The 22,717-nt window shown below is 40.1% G+C and overlaps 1 protein-coding gene across 1 annotated transcript in view; it reads right to left on the bottom strand.

Annotated features, from left to right (window-relative positions):
- Positions 1-22,717, bottom strand: part of NPC1 (NPC intracellular cholesterol transporter 1) — a 58,158-nt gene that overhangs the window by 2,977 nt on the left and 32,464 nt on the right. Inside the window, exons 11-22 of the mRNA XM_090285725.1 lie at positions 11,849-11,951; positions 9,644-9,833; positions 8,999-9,181; positions 8,146-8,260; positions 6,278-6,405; positions 6,053-6,193; positions 5,196-5,285; positions 4,550-4,740; positions 3,632-3,747; positions 2,851-2,980; positions 1,372-1,572; positions 165-396 (exon numbers count right to left, since the gene is read on the bottom strand). Coding sequence (XP_090141851.1) covers positions 165-396; positions 1,372-1,572; positions 2,851-2,980; positions 3,632-3,747; positions 4,550-4,740; positions 5,196-5,285; positions 6,053-6,193; positions 6,278-6,405; positions 8,146-8,260; positions 8,999-9,181; positions 9,644-9,833; positions 11,849-11,951 — 1,820 coding nt within the window. The remainder of the gene's footprint in view (positions 1-164; positions 397-1,371; positions 1,573-2,850; positions 2,981-3,631; positions 3,748-4,549; positions 4,741-5,195; positions 5,286-6,052; positions 6,194-6,277; positions 6,406-8,145; positions 8,261-8,998; positions 9,182-9,643; positions 9,834-11,848; positions 11,952-22,717) is intronic.

Here is a 22,717-nt window from a genome sequence, read left to right as displayed (position 1 = left end):
CATTTTCACTGTTACATATAACATCCAGCCCCAAATCCATCCAGCCCTCAGTCCCACCTCTCCATGTGTACAAAGAGCAAGAGCTGGACTTATTTTACCCTAAGAAACAATTCATATTAAAGTGATATAGGAGTTAGAGGCAAACTGAGTGGACCAGGACTCACCATAACCAAGTTGACCAGGGAAACTGCATTTAGACTGATGCCCCACAGCCACATGACACCAAACATGTTGACCAAGATCATGGCGATGGTGACACACATGATCACTGCAGACCACAAATCACAGCCCAGGAGAACCATGGTCACCAAAAAGATGGCTCCCAGGGACACGCAAAGGTTAAAGATCGTGTCATCTAGAATGGTCAGGTACTGTTCGTAGAAGACATAGAACACACTAGAGAGTAGGGAGAAGATTCCGTTAGAGCTCGTTCTCACTTCTGGAAGCTCCACTCTTCACCCTGCCGCTGCTGCAAACCTGTGGAAGTGCTTTGACAGACATGCCTTGCAGAAAACCACCTGTTTTTTTCCAAGACTCATCTACAGTCATTCAACTGGACCTGTGATTGACCACTGACACCCAAAGAAGGGCCTAACAATGATCCGATAGGTGTATTTTATATAAAGTTTTTGTTCATAATCCCAATTATTTACTTTATAGGCATTTACAGAGGATATTCCATGGTATTTTGAAAACACAAGTCCTGACCTTTTCTGAGAATTACCTCAGGCCAAACGGGGTCTGTGCAGGGCCTGAGAATTTCTTTATTTTTTCTGCAAAGTTAACCAGCTCCTTCCAGGAATTAGGACACCCGCTCTGAGAACTTCTCCCACAGAAAAACAGGCTGCCCCTTGCCAGAACAGGTCAGGACTCCTTTAAGTGAGATCATGGGGGTGAGGGAAAAAAATCCACTTGTTTCTTCTACTTTTCTACAATTTTCCAAATTTAGTATTCCATATGTAATATTTTTTATAAATAAAAAACTCAATAAGCAAAAAAGAAAATCTCCATAAAGGCACTGTCCCAAATAATCAGCAGTCAGGGATGCCCTCAGTTACTGTCCAGGAAAGTTCACTCAGCCTCCTTCATGAGGCCCAGTCTCCAGGCAGCCCCCTGCCCGCCCCCACGGTGCTAGTTTGCAGTGTGTCTCTTTCAGACTGTGAGCCCCAGCACGAGACCAAGTTTTGTTTCTCTAGCACTCAGACCTCAGTAGGGGCACCAGATTCTGGCTGCCTGCCCAGCTGCCATCTTCCTGCACACACTTGGTCGGTGCTTGCAATGGAGAAGTTATCAGCATGAAAGCCGAGCATCAGCATCCCACCAAGGGACCCCCAGGGTGTGGGCCCTTCCCTTGGACGCCCTCATCTGTACCTGTATGGGAACACGCGGTAATTACTTCCTCCCTGGCTCATGGTTTTGGTGATGTTACCAGCAATGAGGCGGGCTTTTTTCATGGCATCAATGAAGTCAGCAGAGGTCTGAAGCACGGTGTGGTAGGTCATGAAGTATGTGGCTCCGACACCCGTGTCATTGTCAAGGAGGTTAACTGCCGACACGTAAGCAGCATGTCCCCTGAGAGAAGACTCAGTGGTGTCAGAAAGACCACCCTTTGTAAAAACCTGCAGAATCTGAGCACTCAAGGCTAAGTGAAACCATCTGACGCTGGGCTCAGAGGTCAGACCCAGCTCTAAATTTCAGCAAGAGTGAAGGCCCTCTGAAAGGGAACGATGCAGGTGTTAGCTTCTTCCCTCCCACACTGGCTTTTCTTTACTGCTCTTGGTTTCATGCGTGTATAGCTGCTATTATTTCTCTATCTGGTCTGCTCACAATGCACGCGTGTTTTCATACAGTTGCTCAGCAATGTTGTGTTAACAGGAAGTGGGGGAAGGGCAAGGGCCCTGAGTGAGACAGCCAGCTGGGGGCTCGGCCCCCAGAGAGGCCATGGGGCCCTTGGCAAAGTTACTGAATTGGGGTCTTCTACAAATGGGTGTACCACCACCTACTCACAGGTCTGCGTGATGAGTTAGTGAGATAATGTTGTGAGGTGCCTGGCATGATAGTGGTACATAGGAGGCTCACCCGAAGTGGTGGCTATTGCTTCATAAAAGCTGAATTCACTTGGACTTGTTTTATGTAGGCCAAGGCATTCAGTCTGCAAACAGACCAAGATGCGACATTCGTTTCTATTTATTTTTAGGGAAAGTCTTCCCACAGGGCATAGTATAGCTCTCAAAATACAGACATGATATATGTGACTAATATATGATGGGACTCAGGTCAAATTATGTGTTCTCATGAAAAAACAGGGATGTCCAGGGTTTACCTGACACTTACGTGGAGGCTCATCTCTCTATAAAAGCTTCTGAATCCCCCCCCCCCAGTGATTCCTATTTCTGGGCCAGGTACCCCATTTCCATGAGTAACACAATGAAGCCAAAACAACCTGTAAACCTTCATCTAGGGTGCCATCCCCAGAGCAGAAATGCTGTCCCCCACATCCATGGACACAACTGAACAGATCACTTCAGATTCTGAAATGCCATGTGTTCCTCCTCCCCCTCCACCCCACTAGTAACCTGCACAGAACTCTGCACCCACTCACATGGCCAGAACATGCAGAGGGAAGCCTAAGAAACAAATGCTTATACCGGGATGCAATCAGTTGGAAATAATGAGCTCTCTTTAAAGGTGTTTTAGAGGCTTTGCTTTCACAGAAGAATCAGGAAAGGGTGAGGAGGGGGTAGAAAAGAGAACCTTTCCCACTCAACTGTTTCTACCCCCCAAGCCCTCTCCTAGTTTCCCAGTGCCAATAGAAGTGGGTGTGTATCTGAAGGGCTCGGTGGCACTTACCCTTTGCCACACTTGGGGTTTGGGTTATCAGAAAGGAACATGGGCAGGAATCTCATGAAGTCTCCACCCTGAGGCCTCTGTTTGCCCTCTGGGGTCAGAGGTCGGCAGCGGACGCAGGCAGGGTCAGCCACTATTATAAACATGGGGGGAGGAGCCAAGGAGAAAAGAACGGGTCATGAAAAACATTTAAAAATTTAAAAAGAATTCTTTTCCTGAATCTTTTTCCTTTTCTAAAAGATTCAAACGTGTGATTTTCATAGTCTAATATTGTTAAGATACTATCTTCATCTTAGGCAGGCCACAAAAATTTTCTTCCCTGAAGCAGGCTTCCTGCTTGAAGGATGACCTCAATCGGTGTTCCCAGAGCCCAGGGTTTCCGTGTTTTTACCAAGAAAACCATAGGATGACCTCAACACTCCTACAAAACCATAGGGCAACAGTGATAAGCAAAGGAAAGCACACTGATGAGAAGCTACTGCCAGAGACCAATCAAGAGGCAATGAGTGTCATCAGGGAAAAGATGAGAAACCCCAAAACTCTGAAAACCAAAGTCCCTGACTCAGGCCTTGTTTGGCCTGCAGCCCTTTGTGGGGCAGAGACAGGAATAAGGTGACACTCTTCAAAGTGAATGAACAAAGAAAGGGACGGCAACAAAGGGACTGAGACCCAGTGTTGGCATGTAAATAGGTACAAATGGAGGTGAACTAAAAATGATTTTTAAGTTATAATGTTAAAATTTCTCAGGAAAAAGGAAAAGACTTGGAAAAGGAGATGAAAGTACCGGAAGCGTTGCAGAACCGATCAGTGCTATTGTAGATTCTACAGCAAGAAGACTGCGGCTTAATCCAGTCAAAGTAATCGTCAATCCAGGACGAGGGAGCAAAGCCTATCCGGGTGCTAGACAAAAGGAGAAAATAAAATTACTGACTTGTCGCACAAGGAGGAAGTCCTTTTAAAATAAAATTTTTTTAAATACTCAAGAACATTTTTTTCATTGATTTTAGAGACAGAGAAAGGGATAGAGAGACATTGCAGTGAAAGACAAACATCAATTGGTTGCCTCCCATACACACTCAGACTGGGGATCATATGCACCTAGACCAGGGATTGAACCTGCAACAAAGGTATGTCCCCTAACTGGGAATTGAACCCAGAACTTCTCAATTATGGGGTGATGCTCTAACCAACTGAGCCACACTGGCCAGGGCAGGAGGAAGTCTTTAGTTCTAGTCCTTTTTCTTGAAATCTAACTTCCTTTCTAGATTTTATACTACGTCTCAGTCAAAAGACAAATTACATTAGCACTTCATGGAAAAACCCTCAAAGTATAAGATGGTAAATTAGTCCTTTAAAGGTTTTGCTCAGGGGTTCAGTGTGGCTCAGTGGATTGAGTGCTGGCCTGCGAACCAAAAGAGTCCTGGTTCAATACCCAGTCAGTACACATGTCTGGGGGCGCGTGAGAGGCAACCACACATTGAAGTTTCTCTCCCTCTCTTCCTCCCACCCCTCCCCTCTCTCTAAAAGTAAATAAATAGAATCTTTAAAGGTTTTTCTCAGGGAAAGCTAGGTTCAGCATATATTCTGAAAAATAAATTTTCTGAGAAAATCTATTTTCAGTGAAAAATTTCAGGCTGAAGTGCCTCTGGCAAAGAGCCCCCCTGGCTGCTTCTGCTGTGGGACAGGAAGAATGGGTACTGACTAGCTCTCCAGCTCAGCCGCTTCGTATATCTGTTGCACCAGTGAGTCGTTGTTGCAGCCCATGCCCCCGCACACCATGTTCTGCCCCTTCAGAGAAGTATAGTCGTGCCCTTCCTCCAGGACGAAGTAGACGGGCGGGCCTGCATGCAGGTACTGACTGAGGGACTTGAAATAATCCATCACGTACGAGTCCTGAAAGAAGACCCAACAACAGGACAAAGGGTGAACGTTCTGATGGTGTCTAAATGAGATGCAGATGACTCAGAATCAGGAGGGCAGGGAGGCTGCTGGCCAACATGCCACCAGCCCAGATTCAGGATTCCCTTTGCAGCCAATTCCCCATCCTCCACCCTCTCACCTCCCTGAGGCCCAGGGTGCTCCCCAGCCCAGTTCCACTACTAGGTGGGCACCTTGCAAGGTAAAAGACTGGCTGCTCACACACCGTGGCTGTACCCCAGAGAGTCATCTGAGAGTCCAGAATGCTACAGCCCACAGTGGCAGAGCTTTGTGGCAGTTCTTATAACGCGGGAGAGCCCGTCAGCACTTGCATTTATTTACAAGCATGCATTAAGTTGAAATATCTATGCATGTTTTGAAAAATTTATTCACCATTGCCTTAATAAGTTAAAATTAAAAAAGCATCTTACTTCTGGCATTGAAAGAGACTGATCCAATCCAATTTCAACTTTGTTCAAGACAGCGATACTGAATGACAGGACACCCACAAATACTGCTATCTGGAATGAAAAGTGAGATACAAGGTAGCAACTGCTTAGTTATAATGAGCTGAAGAGCATAAATTAAATCTTAGGCACATACAAAACAGGACTTTTCTGAACTGAAAGCAAGTTTAAATGACACACTAAGTAAACAAAGAGAATGGAGTAGTGGCTGAGATCAGAGTATCTAGAGTCAGACTACCTGGGTTCAAATACTGCCTCCTTCACTTACAAGCTGAGTGACCCTGGGGAAGTCACTTGACCTCTCTTAGCTTCTATTTCCTCATCAGTAAATCAGGAAACTATAACAACATCTTGCTTGGTTGCCGAGGATTAGGGATCATGGATGGTGCAGGGGAGGGAGGTGAATGATGCTACAAAGGGACAGCACGAGGGAGAGTACCGCCGTGATGGATCTTCAATGACACAGAACTAGACCACACATAGTGCCAATGTCAAATTCCTGGTTTTGATACTGAACTAAAATTATGTGAGACCGTAAGAGAAAACTGGGTGAAGTATACCTGGGTCCTCTCTGTAATACCTTTGCAATTTTCTATGAGTCTGTAATTATTTCAAAATAAAAACTGAAAATAAACTCTGGCTTATATTGACTGCTAAAAGCTAGCTAAAAATATTTTATTTATCTGTACATATCTGCTTTCTTGTTTTGTATAGATAGCTAACAGCTGTTAAGACTCTCCTCCCCAAGCTATGTCATTCACAGAAGGCATGTGACAAAACCTGTGCCGGGAAGAAAAACAAGAAAAAGCACAAGCTCATACCACAATCGGTCGCATCCAGTCCTTAAGCAGAAGTGGAGAATAGGCATTTTTGAAGAAGTGAAACAAACAGCTCTCTGAGGCCTGGATGCCAGTTCCATCTTCACTGGCTCTGACACAGCAGAGGATGTCCAGTCGGTTTTTCTAAGGGGACAGAGGAACAAAGGTCATGCCCTCTAGCTGCTTCAGCAAGACTCTACTCAAATGAAATAGGTTGATAAAACTTACCTCTTGACGCTTAATGTCTAAGCCCAAGAGACTCACAAAGCAGGTAATTTGAAGAAGGAAATCAATGAGGATCGCCATTCCAGCAAACAGGGAGAACGCGTGAACAGCCGGCATCACTGACAAGGCTCCTGCGGGCGAGGAAAGTGGCCGTCACTTCCACTTCCAGCAGGGGGCTCTCTCGAGTCTTACGTGCCTGTGTCCATGTGAACACAAGGAGCCAGAACAGGCCAAGCCTATGAGCAGATCCTGCTCCCCCGCCCCCTCAAAGGATGCTGCAAAATCTGCGGGGGTCACACCAGAACTGGAGAAGAGTCTGCAAGCCCGGTGTTTTTCAAAATGGTGCCAGCATCAGAAGCACTTGGGGAGTTAAAAATGTAGGCTCCTGGGCCGCGGCTTCATCCCACTTAATCAAGACAGTGGGAATTCAACCCCAATTCTTGTGTATTTAATAGGCTCTCCTGGGCAAGTCTATGTACATTAAAACTTGAGAACCATTAATGCTGGCTATTTCTTATAGCACCTTCTATGCTTCACTCCAAGAGAGGAGCCGTATTTTCCATCTGCTATTGTATCAACAATATCAGTTTCCTAGTTTATTTACAATCAAACGAGGATGCTCTGAGTCAAAAGCACTAGATTCACACACCGAACACTAGCAGCTCATGGGCCAACTGTAGCCTATTTGGCCCACACTCTACAAACCCGTTTTAAAATTTAAAAAATATTTTTAAAATAAAATAAGGAACCAATATTTAACAATGAGATTTTGATTCACAATGTTGCTGAGGAAAAATAAAAACCTGGACCTAGCAGTGTTGGGTCAGTGATACACAACTGTTCCTGTTAGATAGGACCTGGACACTCTGTCCCCACTCCTACTGTTCTCCCAAAGTCACTCCCACCTTGAGGTACAGTGCCAGCTGCTATTATCATCACACGTGCACTGGTTTTCTAACAATAGAGGTAAAAAGAGGAAATAACTTTCACACGTGCACCGGTTTTCTAACAATAGAGGTAAAAAGAGGAAATAAGCTTTTTTCGCACCTGTACTTATTAAAAGGATAAGCACCACAGTTTCAAAGGACATTGCTTTATGGAAATGAAAAACAATATGCTAATGGTGTGTCTGTGTTGAAAGGCCACTACCTATGATGTGCCTACAATGGCCCTGTGATGACCTGGTGGCCCGCGTAGGCATTTGTTTGTGACTCATGGACTGTATGTCTTCTCTGGACTTGCTGGGCGATTCTAATCTGGCCTCTTCTTTAGAGGGTGTAGTCAGTTTTCTCTTATTACACGCCAGAGATGGGGCAGAGACAGCCCTGCTAGTAAGACTGGTTGATTTCTCCATATGGAAAAAATGTAGAAGTGCTTTTTGTTGCAGCTCCTTGTATTGCGGTAAGATCCAGGAACCTCTACTCATCAGTGAGGCTGCGTTTCTAGTGAACTGTGTAAGCAGAGGAGGAAGACTGCCTAAGAGAACACTGCCAAACACCTTGTTAGCGAATGCCTATGGTTTCACAGCTGCTCAGTGTTGTTTTGAAAAGACTCTGTGGCCATGCAAGAATGCTATTTTCAAATATCAACATTTGACATCAGTGCCAAAAAGGGGAAATGGCAGGGAAGGCCTAGGTATGTGGGCCCCAAATGTCAACACTGTCCTGAAACAACGTGAGGAAAGAAGACATTTGCTAAATGACACCCAAGATATTGTCACCAATTTTTCTTGCTGTCCACTTTGATATTTTCCAATTATAGAATAAGGATGAAAAAAGTTAAAACACAAAGGAGCATATTCAGATACCCAGGCTCCTTCTATCCCCAGGCTCAGCAAACTGTAAGACTGATAGAATTCAAAGAGCAATTACCTAAGAAAAATGCTACCGTCTCTGAAAAGGACGACAGGAACATACTAGGAGCCACTTCTCCAAGGACCCTGCCCAGTTGCTGGTCCAGGGTTTCTCCTTGAAGACGTTCATCTCTCTTAAAAAAAGAAGAATTTAAACATGCTACATTAAAAATATCTCAATAATACCACCACCTCTTTGCTTCTCTGTGTTAGCAGTAAAGAAAAATGATTAGTGGCATCTACTTATTGTATATAAACTTTGGTGAGGGACCCATAACGTCTCATGTTAGTTCATCTAGAGTATTTCTGACTTCCTGAGCTAGGTAACAGGTGCTAGGTAGTAGGAAAGACTGGATCATTTTATGAGGAAAATACATGGAATGTAGGCTGCAGGCGGCTGGACCATTACATGACATGCCACTTACATGCCACTGAGTCCCCATGCAGGTAAGGGCTACAGGACAAGGAGACTGTGTGAGAACCAATTGACTGAGACCATTTTCTACATTAGCAGGTCCTGTGTTGACCTTTTGTCCTTTTAGTGGCACCTTTGACAAATCTTTCACTCTTCTGCACTATGTGGAGGATCATTTTAATAGCAGTCATACCAAAAAATATTTTCCACATCATGTTAGCTCTTTTTATATGTATATTGCACACGTGTTTAAAACCAACCTCTCACTTTATATCCAACTAAGGAGAGGTGTGAACTTCTTGATCCCAAAATGTCCATAACAAGTGATGGACACCAATAAACAAAACAGAGGAAAGAAAACAAAGTGTCCTCATTGTCCACCCTGCATGGAGCCAAACAGCCATTAACAGAGCTCAGTACCTGTCAGCTGCCATGTTCTGTGAGACTGAAAATGTACCTGGTAGGTCTGGACCAGAATGAAGATGTTGTCTACCCCAACAGCCAACACCAGGAATGGGATGACTTCAATCACAATGAGGGTGAGGGGGACCCCAAAGTAGCTGAAGATGCCCAATGAGCATGCCACTGAGCTCAACACGATAAGGATGCCTGCGATGCCCAGGGAGATTTTGGAATCCACCTGAGAGATGCAACAAAGACAACCATTGGTTAGTGTCTTTTGTCCTATCTGTTACTAAAAGGTCCTCACTTCTATCTCTTGATGTGCATATAGCCAATCTGCAGCTAAAAGTACAATTCCCAGTTTGAGAAGAGATACGAAAAAATTATCTACATCTTCTGAAGCAACATATTTTATAAGCTTCCATTCTTAGGTGATGAGGTAGATGAATTAGAAAAAACTGGCCTATGTGAAATAAATTTTCAGTTGAAAATAAACCAAAAAGTTGGAACTGAAGAAAACAGATGCAGGGAATAGAAAGCATTGCATACAACTAAAATACGGGGGAATTGAAGGCAGTTCTGAACATAATAAATGAAGATTAAATAGAGGCAAAAACATGCCATACGCTGTACGTTGCCATTTCTAACAACACAGACATACACTGTCCACACTACATGTTAACACACACACTCCACTTACCAGAAGCCTGCTACAGCTTTTGATGTGCCCCAAAGCTATGGAAATATACAGAAACATGACTGCGTAGCTGATGACAACAGTGAAGATATCACTGTTACTTTCACGATTTAGTTCATCTTCGATGCTTCGTTCAGCAGTAAAAGAAATGGTGAGGTTTGGATTCTTGTAGTTTTTCACAAAATTAATAAACCTGAAGAGTAAGAAGAATTTTATATCTTTAGTTAAAACTTAGTGATAGCTAAGTGAGGAACTTCTTCCCAATTCCTATGACACAAAAGCCATCTTTACTCAACCTTTATCTGCATTCAGATCTTCTCCACTGAAGTCTAGAAAGTGAGACAGTTCTAGACATTTAAATAGGTTTAGAACAAGTTTGAAAACTGGTTCATGGTCTCATTCTTTTTAATTAAAAGAGATTTCTTAATGAAGTACTGTACATTATAATAAAGATATATGCTTATGAAATAAAATTTTAAAAGCTGATCTATAGATTCTATGCAACCCCTATCAGAATCCTGACTGAATTCTTTGTAGAAAGGCAAGTTGATTCTAAAATTCATACAGAATTGCAAGGGATCTAGAATAGCTAAAACCTTTTTTCAAGAACAAAGTAGGAGGATTTACATGTCCAGATTTCAAAGTTACTACAAAACAATATTAATCACGACAGTGTGATACCCGCACAAGGATACTCAGATAAAAAAACAGAACAGTCCAGATATAAACCATGTATCTGAGGTCTGTATCTGTGGTCACCTAATTTTCAACAGGGTGGCAAATGGGGAAAAGAATAACCTTTTCACCAAATGGTCTGGGACAATTGGATAGCCACGTGAAAAAGAACACTGAACCTTTACTTTGTACCATATACAAAAATGAACTAAAATGGATCAAAGACCTAAATGTAAGCGCTAAAACAATAAAACCCTTAGAAAAACATAGGTGTAAATTTCCATGTTCTTGGATTAGGTTTCTTAGCCATCACACAAAAAGGTACAAGCAATAAAGGAAAAAATAGATGAACTGAACTTCATCAAATTTAAAAACTTTTGTGTTTCAGAGCACACCATCAAGAAAGCAAAAACAAAAACAAAATCCAAAAATGGGAGAAAATACTTGGAAATCATGTATAATAAAAATCATCAATAATAAAAATACAAATAAGCCAGGTAAAAATGGGTAAAGTATATGAATAAACATTTCTCCAAGGAAGTTATACAAATGGCCAATAAGAGCATGAAGAGATACCGGAAATCATTAGCCATCAGGGAAATGCAAATCAAAGCTGCAATGAAATACCACTTCACACCCATAAGGATAACTAAAATTAAACAGTCAGTTAATACCAAGTGTTGGCAAGGATATGGAGAATCTGAAACCTCTATACACTGCCAGTGGGAATGTAAAATGGTGTAGTCATTTTGGAAAACAGTCTGGCAGTTCCTCCATATGACCCATCAATTCTAATCCTAGGTATAAACCCTAAAGAAATGAAAACATTAAGTTCACCCAAAAACTTGTACATAGAGGTCTACAGCAGCATTTCTGTCAAAAGGCAGAAGCAACCTAATTATGCATCAACAGATAAATGGATAAACAAAATGTGGTATATCCCAAAGATGAAACATTGTTAAGCCATAAAAAGAATGAAGGACCGATACATGCTACAACTTGGATTAATTTAAAAACAGGCTAAGTGAAAGATGCCAGACACAATATAAGTCAAAGTTCTCAGTCCTCAACGCTCTCCCGATTCTCTCCAGGCTGCAGACACACTTAACAATTTCCTGGATAGTTTTTCTAGGCATGGGCAGCACATATAGCATATATTAACTTAAATATGCTGAACCCTTTACTGCCTATCTTTAATGGCTGCCTAACCTTCTACTGTACTTAGCCCTTACTAATAAGGCACATTCAGCTAGCTCCCAGTTTTTGCTGGTAGAAAATGATGCAAAACAAACTTCCGCATTTATACTTTTGCATTCTAGTGTAGGGAACTGTTTAAATCATGTTTATAGGTAAATTTATTTACAGGTTGTTGTTTTTTGTTTGTTTGTTTTTAGCATCACTAGTACCAAGTAGAAAGACATAACTCAGAGGTGATGTTGGTCAGCTTAGCGGAATGAAACCTAGGCGCTCCCTCCTAGTGTTCAGCTTCCCACAAAACAAGGACAGGTGGTTTAGAGCCTGGGAACAACTCACTCTCTTTCCCAGGCCTGGGCCCTCTGGAGCTTCTCAGTGTCATTATAGTAATTATTGACAGGAAAGGTAATGACAAGGGCTGTGGCGTTATTGTAGTTTTGATCTAGAAAGGAAAAAATGTGACATCAAAAAGATTATGAGCATGCAGAACATTAGATAAATACAAAGGGAAAATTACAAGACAGTTAGGTGACTGATTTCTCCCTGTGCTCTAAGAACAAAGAAGGAGCTTGCTTAAATAGTGCCTGTACTTCAGTTAATGAATAAAAACGTTCTTTATCTGAAACAGGCACAAGTTATCATTTAGGAAGAGTACTTTTTTAAAAAATCACATAGCATGTATATGCTAAAAATTTCCAACAGAGCAGGTGTTCAGGGAAGTTTCTCTCCTACTTTAGTACCCGTTCTATTCTCTTAGCTGTCCCCATCCTGTGACTGCCTGTGACTCTTTCCAGAGATACTCCACAGACGCACAAGCAAACATATACATTCTTCCCCTTTCCTTCTCTTTTATACAAATAGTAACGTACTATTCTGTACACTATGCTTTTAAAATTGTCTTGAGACTGTTCCATGTTAGTACATGAAGAGCTTCCTTGTTCTTTTTTCTGCTATAAAATACTTCCTAGTATAATTTAACCAATCTCCCATTGATGGATATTTTTACAATGTTCAAAATTATAAACAAAATTACTACAAGGAATAATATATTTTTAATGTGTAAAACACATTATTTGTTGAGTCAATTCTTACAAGTCATCACTGAATCAAAAAGTTTGTGCACTTCTAATTTTGATAGATTTTCCCAAATTGCTCACCAAAAAGGCTATCCCATTTTTCTTTCAAGGAAATATTTACTGAGACCTACTTTTGTGCAAGGCATTATTTAAGTACCACAGATACATCAATGAACAAGAGAGAGAAAAATCCCTGCCTTTTCCTGGAGCATATATTCCAGCAACCAGTTTACACTTCCACCAACACAGTAGCTTCCCCCTACTTTCACCCATACTGGTTTTATTGAACTCTTAGATCTTTGCTAATCTGTTAGTTAAAAAGACTGAAGTGAGATGTACTTCATTAATTAGTAGTGAGGTTGGGCATTTTTCCTTATAATTATAAGCCATTTGTAGTTCTTCTGTTAACTTTTGTATGGATTTTGTTCTGGGCTGTTGACCTTTTCTTTTTTCACAAGAACTCCTTATATATTAAAGAAATGCTGCCCTGGCCAGGTACCTCAGTTGGTTGGAGTGTTGTCCCATGCACCCAAAAGGTTGTGGATTTGATCCCCAATCAGCACAGATATGTAGATTGTGGATGTGATTCCCCAGTTGGGGTGTGTACAAGAGGCAACTGATGAATGCTTCACTCACATCGATGTTTCTCTCTCTGTTCCTTCCTCTCTCTCTAAAATCAATGAACATATGCTTGGGTGAGAATTTTTTTTAAATGCTGTTAACGTATACTAACTTTTTCTTCAGTTTGCTACATTTGTTTTTTTCAAAAGTTGTGATGTTTGTTCTCCACATAGGAATTTAAAATTTTCAAGTTGTCAAATTCATCAGTGTTCCCTTTTGTGGCTTCTGAGTTTTATCTTGCTTAGAAATACCTTCTCCATTTAAAAATTATTTTAAAAAATTTCTCCTGTATTTTTTTCTAGTCCTTTAATAGTTTCACGTCTTACATTTCTATCTTTGATACATCTGAAATTTATTTTGGCAGAAGGAATAAGGCAGAGATCAAATTTGATTTGATGGTTGCGATGAGCCAGTTGGTGCCGCCATCTTTTCCCCACCAATTAGAAATGGCATTTCATTATATGAGGCAGAGTAAAACTGAAATACAGATCACAACTTCTTAAGAAAAACATTTATTTGGCCTCTTCATTAGGGTGGAGCAAAACCTGCTGAGCTGCCTGTAATTAGGCTTCATATGTCAAAGTTGTCACATGAATCATGACCCCATTGTATCTCGTACAGCCTGTTCCAAGGTGTTACAGGAACCAGCAAAGAGCAAACCAACTGCTCCTCCTACCACAAAAGTGTCTGAGTTCTTAACCAATTGGTTTAGAAGGAAAAAAATTCCTCAACTTTCTTTTCCCCCATGTCTCACACAGTATCTCTTTCCCATTACAGATGTGCTTAACCTGAGGTCCACGGATTCCACAGGGATTCTACAGATAAACCTCTAGGGGCTGAGAAACTCCTTGAAGCTGAACATATTATGTGGATGTACTCAATAACATCATTCTGGAGACATGTCCAGCATTTGACAACTTCCTGAAGTATGACCTAAAAACCGACTAAATTTGTCCACTTATTATTTTTTGTTTGTTTCTTCATTTCATTTGTACATGTTCCTTGAGTAGACCCTTCCCTCCTCTTCTTTCCCCCTTAACCGCCTACCTTCACCCCTCTGGTTAAAGTCAGGCTGTTGCTTCCTTCCATGCCTCTGGTTCCATTTTTCTAGTTTGTTTGTTTTGTTCACTAGGTTCCTCTTATAGATGAGATCATACGGTATTTGTCTTTCGCTGCCCGGCTTATTTCACTTAGCATAATACTCTCCAGTTCCATCCATGCTGTTGAGAAAGGTTCCTTCTTTCTTTCTGCTGTGTAGTATTCCACTGTGTAAATGTACCACAGTTGTTGTTTTTTTGTATACCATTGGACTTTATTTGACATTTTTAATGTAATTTTTGCATCTATATTTACTTAAGATACTTACTTTTAATTTGACTTTCTAGTATGTCTTTTCAAGTTTTGGAATCAAGGTTATGCTGACCTCATAGAATTAGAAGAGAAACGTTTCTTCTGTTTTTATTCCCTCTACATTCTTTTAAAGTATACTTTATTGATTATGTTGTTAAAGTAGTCCCAATTTCAGTTCCCTTTGCTCCCCTCTTCCCAGTACTCCCCTTCTCTCCAGCAAGCCCAGCCCCCCTTAGTTCATGTCCATGGGTCGTCCATATAAGTTCTTTGGCTTCACCCTTTCCTATATTATTCTTAACTTCCCCTTGTCTATACTCTGTACGAACCAATTATGCTTCTTAATTCCTGCACCATATCCCCATTTCTCTCCTTTCCCCCTCCCAGCTGATAACCCTCCAAATGATCCCCACACCTATGATTCTGTTCCTGTTCTGGCGGTTTGCTTAGTTTGTCTCTGTTTTTATTTTTTAGATTCAGTTGTTGATAGTTGTGAGTTTGTTGTCATTTTAATGTTCATAGTGTTGATCTTTTTCTGAAATAAGTCCCTTTAACATTTCATATAATAATAGCTTGGTGATGATGAACTCCTTTAGCTTTACCTTGTCTAGGAAGCACTTTATCTACCCTTCCATTCTAAATGATAGCTTTGCTGGATAGAGTAGTCTTGGTTATAGGTCCTTGCTTTTCATGACATTGACTACTTCTTGCCAGTCCCTTCTTGCATGCAAAGTTTGTTTTGAGAAATCAGCTGATAGTCTTATAGGCACCCCTTTGTAGGTAACTCTCTTCTTTTCTCTTGCTGTTTTTAAGACTCTCTCTTTATCTTTCCCCTTTGGCATTTTAATGATGATGTGTCTTGGTGTGGTCCTCTTTGGGTCTAGCTTGTTCGGGACTCTCTATGCTTCCTGGACTTGTATGTCTATTTCCTTTGCCAAATTTAAGGAGTTTTCCTTCATTATTTTTTCACATAAGCTTTCAATTTCTTGCTCTTCCTCTTCTCCTCTGGCATCCCTAGGATTCAGATGTTGGCACGTTTAAAAGTTGTTCTAGAGGTTCCTAAGCCTCTCCTCATTTTTTTCAATTCTTGTTTCCTCATTTTGTACTGGTCGACTGTTTTTTTCTTCCTTATATTCCAAATCATTGATTTGAACCCTGGTTTTCTTCTCTTCACCATTGGTTTTGTGTGGATTTTCCTTCGTTTCATTTAGCATAGCCTTCACTTCTTCCCTTATGTGTCTGCTGTACTTAAGCATATCTGTCAAGTCTGTGAACATCTTTATCACCAGTGTTTTGAACTCTTCATCTGTTAGGTTAGCTATCTCCTTTTTTTTTTTTGGTTAGGTTGGCTATCTCCTTATTGGTTAGTTCTCCCACTTGAACCTTGACTTTTTTCCCTCTTTGGGCCATACTTCTCTTTCTCCTCATCTTGACAGACTCCTGTGTTTGTTTGCCTCTGTATCTTAGGTAGAGCTGTCGCACCTGTCTGGATAAGTATTTCTTCTTTATATATTTGTTTGTTGGACTTCCATGCAGCTTGATTTTCTGGAACTTCTGGTTGTCTCCAGTTTTAAGATAGTTGTATTCCTTCTAAGTTGTGGAGGGAGATGGAGCGTGTCTGTCTAGGCCTCCATGTACCACCATTTTTTGATCCACTCATTTACTGATGGGCACTTAGGCTGTTTCCAGCACTTAGCTACTGTAAATGGCACTGCTATAAACATCGGGGTGCACAGGTTCTTTTGAATTGGTGTTTCAGAGTTCTTTTGGTAAAATTCCAGCAGTGGAATCACTGGATCAAAAGGCAGTTCCATCTTTAGTGTTTTGAGAAAATTCCTTAGTTTTCCACAGTGGCTGCACCAGTCTACATTCCCAGCAACAGTGCACCAGGGTCCCCTTTCCTCCACATCCTTGCCAGCACTTGCACTTGTTGATTTATTAATGACAGCCATTCTGATAGGTGTGAGGTAGTATCTCATTGTAGTTTTAATTTGCATCTTTGATGGACAGTGAAGTTGAATATCCTTTCATATGACTATGGGCCCTCTGCATGTCTTTGGTGAAGTGTCTGTTCAGGTCCTTTGCCCATTTTTTAATTGGATTGTTTGTCTTCCTGGTGTTGAGTCGTATGAGTTCTCTACATACTTCAGAGATCAAACCCTTGTCCTAGGTATCATTGGCAAATATGTTTTCCCATATGGTTGATTCCCTTTTCATTTTGATAATGGTTTCTTTAGCTGTGCAGAAGCTTTTTAATTTGTTTATTCTTTCATCTCCCTTGCCATAGAGGAAGTATCAGTGAATATATTGCTGTGGTGGGTATCTGAAATCTCACTGCTTAAGTTTTCCTCTAAGACTTTGATGGTGTCACGGCTTATGTTTAAGTCTTTTACCCATTTTGAGTTTATTCTGATGTATATTGTAAGTTGATGGTGTAGTTTTTTGTTGTTGGTTTTTTTTTTTGTTTGTTTGTTTTTTTTTTTTTGCATGTACCATGCCAGTTCTCCCAACACCATTTGTTGAAGAGGCTATTTTTACTCCATTTTATACTTCTGCCCCCCTTGTCAAATATTAATTGACCACAGAGACATGAGTTTATTTCTGGGTTCTCTATTGTGTTCCATTAATCCATTTGTCTGTTCTTATGCCAGTACCAGACTGTCTTGATTACAGTGGACTTGTAATAAATATAGTTTGATATCAGGTATTGTGATCCCTTCTACGTTGTTCTTTCTCAAGATGGCTGAGGTTATTCAGGGTCAATTTTGGTTCCATATAAATTTCTGAAATATTTGTTCTAATTCTGTGAAATACATCATTGGTATTTTAATAGGACTTGCATTGAATCTACAGATTGCTTTGGGTAGTATGGACATTTTAATGATGTTAATTCTTCCAATTCATGAACACGTTATATACTTCCATTTATTTGTATCTTAATTACTTTCTTCAGTGTTCTATAGTTTTCCAAGTAAGGGTCTTTTACCTCCTTGATTACGTTTATTCCTAAATACTTTATTTTTCTTGTTGCTATAGTAAATGGAATTTTTCCCCTAGGCTCTGTTTCTAATATTTCATTGTTGGTGTACAAAATGCCTTCAATTTCTGAATATTGAGTTTGTATCCTGCTATTTTGCCATATTCACTTACTAGGTTGAGTAGTTGTTGGGTGGAGCCTATATGGTTTTCTATGCACACTATCATGTCATCTGCAAATAATGACAGTTTTAATTCCTCCTTTCCAATTTACATGCCTTTTGTTTCTTCCTCTTGTTACCTGTATGTTACCTGTAGCTTTCTCGTATATGGCCTTTATTATGTTGAGGTATGTTCCCTCTATTCTTACTTTGCTGAGCGTTTTCATCATAAATGGGTGCTGTATTTTATCAAATGCTTTTTCAGTATCTATTGTTATGATCATGTGATTTTTGTCTTTCATTTTGTTTATGTGTGTATTACATTTATTGATTTGTAAATATTATACCATCCTTGCATCCCTGGATGAATCCCACTTGATGATGGTGTATGATCTTTTTAATGTATTGCTGGATCTGGTTTGCCAATGTTTTGTTGAGGATTTTAGCATCTATGTTCATTAGTGATATTGGCCTGTAATTTTCTCTTTGTTAAGTCTTTATCTGGTTTTGGAATTAGGATAATACTGGCCTCATAGAGCTTGGGAGTCTTCTCTCTTCTTGGATTTTTTGGAATAGTTTGAGGAGGATAGGTGTTAGTTCTTCCCCAAATGTTTGGTAAAATTTGCCTGTGAAGCTGTCCTGCCCAGGGCTTTTGTGTGCCGGGAGTTCTTTGATACTGTTTCAATTTCACTAGTTGTTATCGGTCTACAGTATTCAAGTTTTCTGCTTCTTCTTGATTCAGTTTTGAAAGATTATATGTTTCTAGAAATTTGTCCATTTCACCCAGATTGTCAAATTTCTTGGCATATAGTTGTTCATAGTAATTTCTTACAATCCTTTGTTATTTCTGTGGAATTGGTTGTAATTGCTCCTCTTTCATTTCTGATTTTATTTATTTGGGTCCTCTTTCTTTTTTTCTTGATGAATCTGGTTAAAGGATTGTCAATTTTATCTTTTCAAAGAAGCAGGTCCAGGACTCACTGATCCTTTGAACTGTTCTTTTAATCTCTTTGTCATTTAATTCTGCTCTGATCTTGATTATTTCCTTCCTTGTACTCGTTCTGGGTTGTTTGTTATTGTTCCTCTAGTTCTTCTAGATGTAGGGTTAGGTTGTTTATTTAAGCTTTTTCTATATTTTTTAGGTAGGTCTGTATTGCTATTAACTTCCCTCTTAGGACTGCCTTTGTTGTATCCCCTAGGTTTTGGGCTGTTATGTACTCATTTTCATTTGTTTCCAGAAACTTTTTGAGTTCTTCCTTGATGTCATTGTTAACCCATTCATTATTTAATAGCATGTTATTCAGTCTCCATGAATTTGAATGTTTTTGAGTTTTTTTCTTGAGGTTGGTTTCTAGTTTCAAGCCACTGTGATCTGAGAAGATGCTTGATATGATTTTAATTTTCTTGAATTTGTTGAGGCCTGTTTTATATCCTACCATGTGGTCTATTTTTGAAAATGTTCCATGTGCACTTGAAAAGAATGTTTATTTTGCTTCTTTGGGGTGAAAGGTTCTGTATATATAAATTAAGCCCACTTGATCTAGAGCATTGTTCAACGCCAAAATATCCTTGTTGATCCTTTGCTTGGAAGATCTATCCATTGTTGACAGTGGGGTGTTAAAATCCACTACTATGAGTGTGTTCCTGTCGATATCTTTCTTGAAGTCCTCAAAGATTTTCCTTATACAATTGGGTGCTCCTCTGTTGGGTGCACATATGTTTACAAGGGTTTTATCTTCTTGATGGATTGTTCCCTTAGGTATTATGAAGTATCCTTCTTCATCTCTTTTTATGGCCTTTGTTTTGAAATCTATTTTGTCAGCTATAAGTTGCTACCTTTGCTTTTTAGTAAAAAAAAAAAAAAAAAAAGGTTTTATTTTATTTTTAGAGAGAAGGGAAGGGAGGGAGAAAGAGAGGGAGAGAAACATCGATGTTGGTTGCCTCTCATGCACCCCCCCAACTGGAGACCTGGCCTGCAACCCAGGAATGTGCCCTGTCTGGGAATTGAACCAGCAACCCTTTGGTTCAAAGGCTGGAACTCAATCCATTGAGCCACACCATCCAGGGCACTACCCCTGCTTTTTTCATGTTCATTTGCTTAGAATTTTTTTTCCATCCCCTCACTTTCAGTCTGTGTAGGTCCTTTGTTCTGAGGTGGATCTCTTGTAGACAGTATATATGCGGGACATGTTTTCTTATCCTTTCAGCTACTCTATATATTTTGACTGGAGCATTTATTCCATTTACATTTAAGGTTATTGTTGGTAGGTACTTATTCACTGCCATTTTTTCCCATTGTAATTGTGTTCCTCTCTCTCTCTCTTTTTCTTCATCTTCTTAAAGCATTCCCTTTACCCTCTCTTGCAATGCTGGTTTGGTGGAGATGTATTCTTTTTGTCTTTTTTTTTTGTCTGGGAAACTCCTTTTTTCGCCTTCCATTTTAAATGAGTCTTGCTGGGTAAAGTAGTCTTGGTTGTAGGCCTTTGTTTTTCATTACTTGGAATATTTCTTGCTGATTGCTTCTGGCTTGTAGTGTTTCTGTTGAGTAATCAGTTGATAGCCTCACTGGAGATCCCTTGTATGTTACTAGCTTTTTCTCTCTTGCTGCCTTTAAGATTGTCTTTGTCATTAAATTTTGTCATTTTAACTATGATGTGTCTTGAAGTAGGCCTCTTTGGGTTCATCTTGACTAGGACCCTATGTACTTCCTGGTCTTGTATGACTTTTTCTCTCATCAAGTTAAGGAAGATTTCTGTCATTACTTCAAACAAACTTTCTGTCCCTTGCTCCTCCTCTCTCCTTCTGGTATCCCTATGATATGGATATTATTCCGTTTCATGTTGTCCTGCAGCTCTCTTAAATTCGCTTCATTCTTTTTGAGTCTTTTTTTGTTTTGTCGCTCTAAGAATTTTTTTCTACTTTGTCCTCCAGCTCACTGATTCGATCCTCTGCTTCATCTAGCCTGCTTTTAGTTCCTTCTACTGTGTTCTTCATTTCAGGTATCGTATTCTTTATTTCCCCCTAGCTTTTATTGATAGTTCCTATGTCCTTTTTCATGCTGGTGTAGTTCCCAGTAAGTTTCTTATAGCTTCCCTGGAGTCCTTTGTATGATAGTTCTCACTGAGCTCCTTGAGGATCCTTATAATCATAGTTTTGAACTCAATGTCTGATAGTTTGCCTGCCTCTATTTCATTTATCACTCTTTCTGGGGAATTCCTCCTTTTCATTCGATTGAGTGTTGTTTCTTTGTCTCTCCATTTTTAGTGACCGTTCTTGTTTCTGTATTTTAGATTGATCTGCTTTGACTCCCTGTCTTCTTGGGGAAAAGTTCTGTGGTAGGAGACTTGTGGGACTCACTGGTGCAGTCTCCTTGATCTCTGAGCTTGATGCTCTAAGGATGCCCTTTATGCATTTATGTGGGCTCTCTGTTTGTAATTGGGTTTTGACATTGGTTCGTCCTTTGGTGGGCACTTCCTGCTTGTTGGCTGACTGAGAGTCATGCTGCCCACCATGTCTTGTATGTTGTTGTACAGATGCTGCCAGAACAAAACCAAACAGTCCAAGAAACAAACCCACACCCACAAAAATAACCCCCATCCACAACCACACTATCAACAGCAAATAAGCCAGTATCTATAAAGGTGTAAAGGGAGTAAGACTAGTGTGAGAAAGGAAAAATGAATATGACATGACTAAATTTTTAAAAAAAAATGATTTTGAGAGATTAGAAGGAGGGGCAATACTAAGATTAGGGAACAGAGACAAGGTGAAGAGAGAAAAAGAAATAAAATTTTCGTCGTAAATAAAAAAGGGTAGGAAGGTCAAATGGAGTAAGAGAAAGTATTAGGCTTAAGCAGTAACAATAAAATATATATAATATGTATATATATATATATACATATATATGTGCGTGTGTGTGTGTGTGTGTGTGTGTGTAATGAGAGAGAAAAAAGGGGAAAGAAATAACAGAAGAAAAGGAAAAAAATAGAAACCAAACTGAGAAAAAAGACCCACCACAGTAATATCAACAACAAAGCAAAGATTAATATAGGTGGGATGGGAATAAGAGGAAAAAGAGAAAGATAAGATAGAAAAGCATAAGAGATGTTTAAAGGAAAAAGAAGTTATTTTGAGAGGATAGAGGGAGAAGGAATACTAAGAATGAGGAATGAAACCAGGCTAAGACAGGGAAAAATTTAAATTTAAAACGAGTAGAGGGGGAAGATGGCGGCGGAGTAGGGGCAGTGTTCTCAGCTCGCTCCTGTTAAGGAGAGACTCCAGGAACGAATGCGGAGAGGAGTGACTGAAACACAACAAGGATGCCAGCCTGTTAAACCAAGCACGCCATTGTCCGGAGACAGCCAACTGACCTGGAGTCTGCACGATCCTTCCCCATGTGGGAAGGCCACCCTCCCCTCCACACCCCCACTCTTATTAGGGATTTCTGGACCCAAGGGTAGGTAGGACAACGACCATGTCCAGCTTGAAGCAGCTAGAGGAGCTTGAGACCTTCGCCCATTGTCCTTTATAAGATTACAAAGGGTGTTAATATCTGAGAGGGAGGGATAGTTATTTTTTATTGTTAAAATAATTAATTAATCACATATTTACTAAAAAAACAAAAGAAAGAGAGAGAGAAGAAGAATATATGAAAGAGTGAAGTGGGAAAGCTAGTATGTACGAACCATGGGTATGGACTTGGGGGGGATAGCTGGGTAGAGGGGAGTAAAGGGGAGAAAATCGAAACTATTTTAACAATATAATCAATAAAATACATTAAAAAAATTTTAAACGAAAAAAGGAAAAGGCAGGAGAAAGGCAAAATGGAGTAGGAGAGAGGAATGAAAATTTGAAATACGAAAGTAGTGAAGAACTAGAAATAAAATGAAACAACCACCACCGTATACACATCCAATGATCAAAGACTTATAAAGGTTGAGAGAGAATAAGGGAATTTTATGAACAGGAAAAGAAATGTGAGATGATAGATGACAAAGTGGTTTTAAGAGGCTGGAAGGGGGGAGAAT

Source organism: Furipterus horrens, unplaced genomic scaffold (assembly GCF_987537825.1).
Source record: "Furipterus horrens unplaced genomic scaffold, mFurHor1.1.pri manual_scaffold_8, whole genome shotgun sequence".
Taxonomy (NCBI): Eukaryota; Metazoa; Chordata; class Mammalia; order Chiroptera; family Furipteridae; genus Furipterus; species Furipterus horrens.
This window is presented reverse-complemented; position numbering and strand designations above follow the sequence as displayed.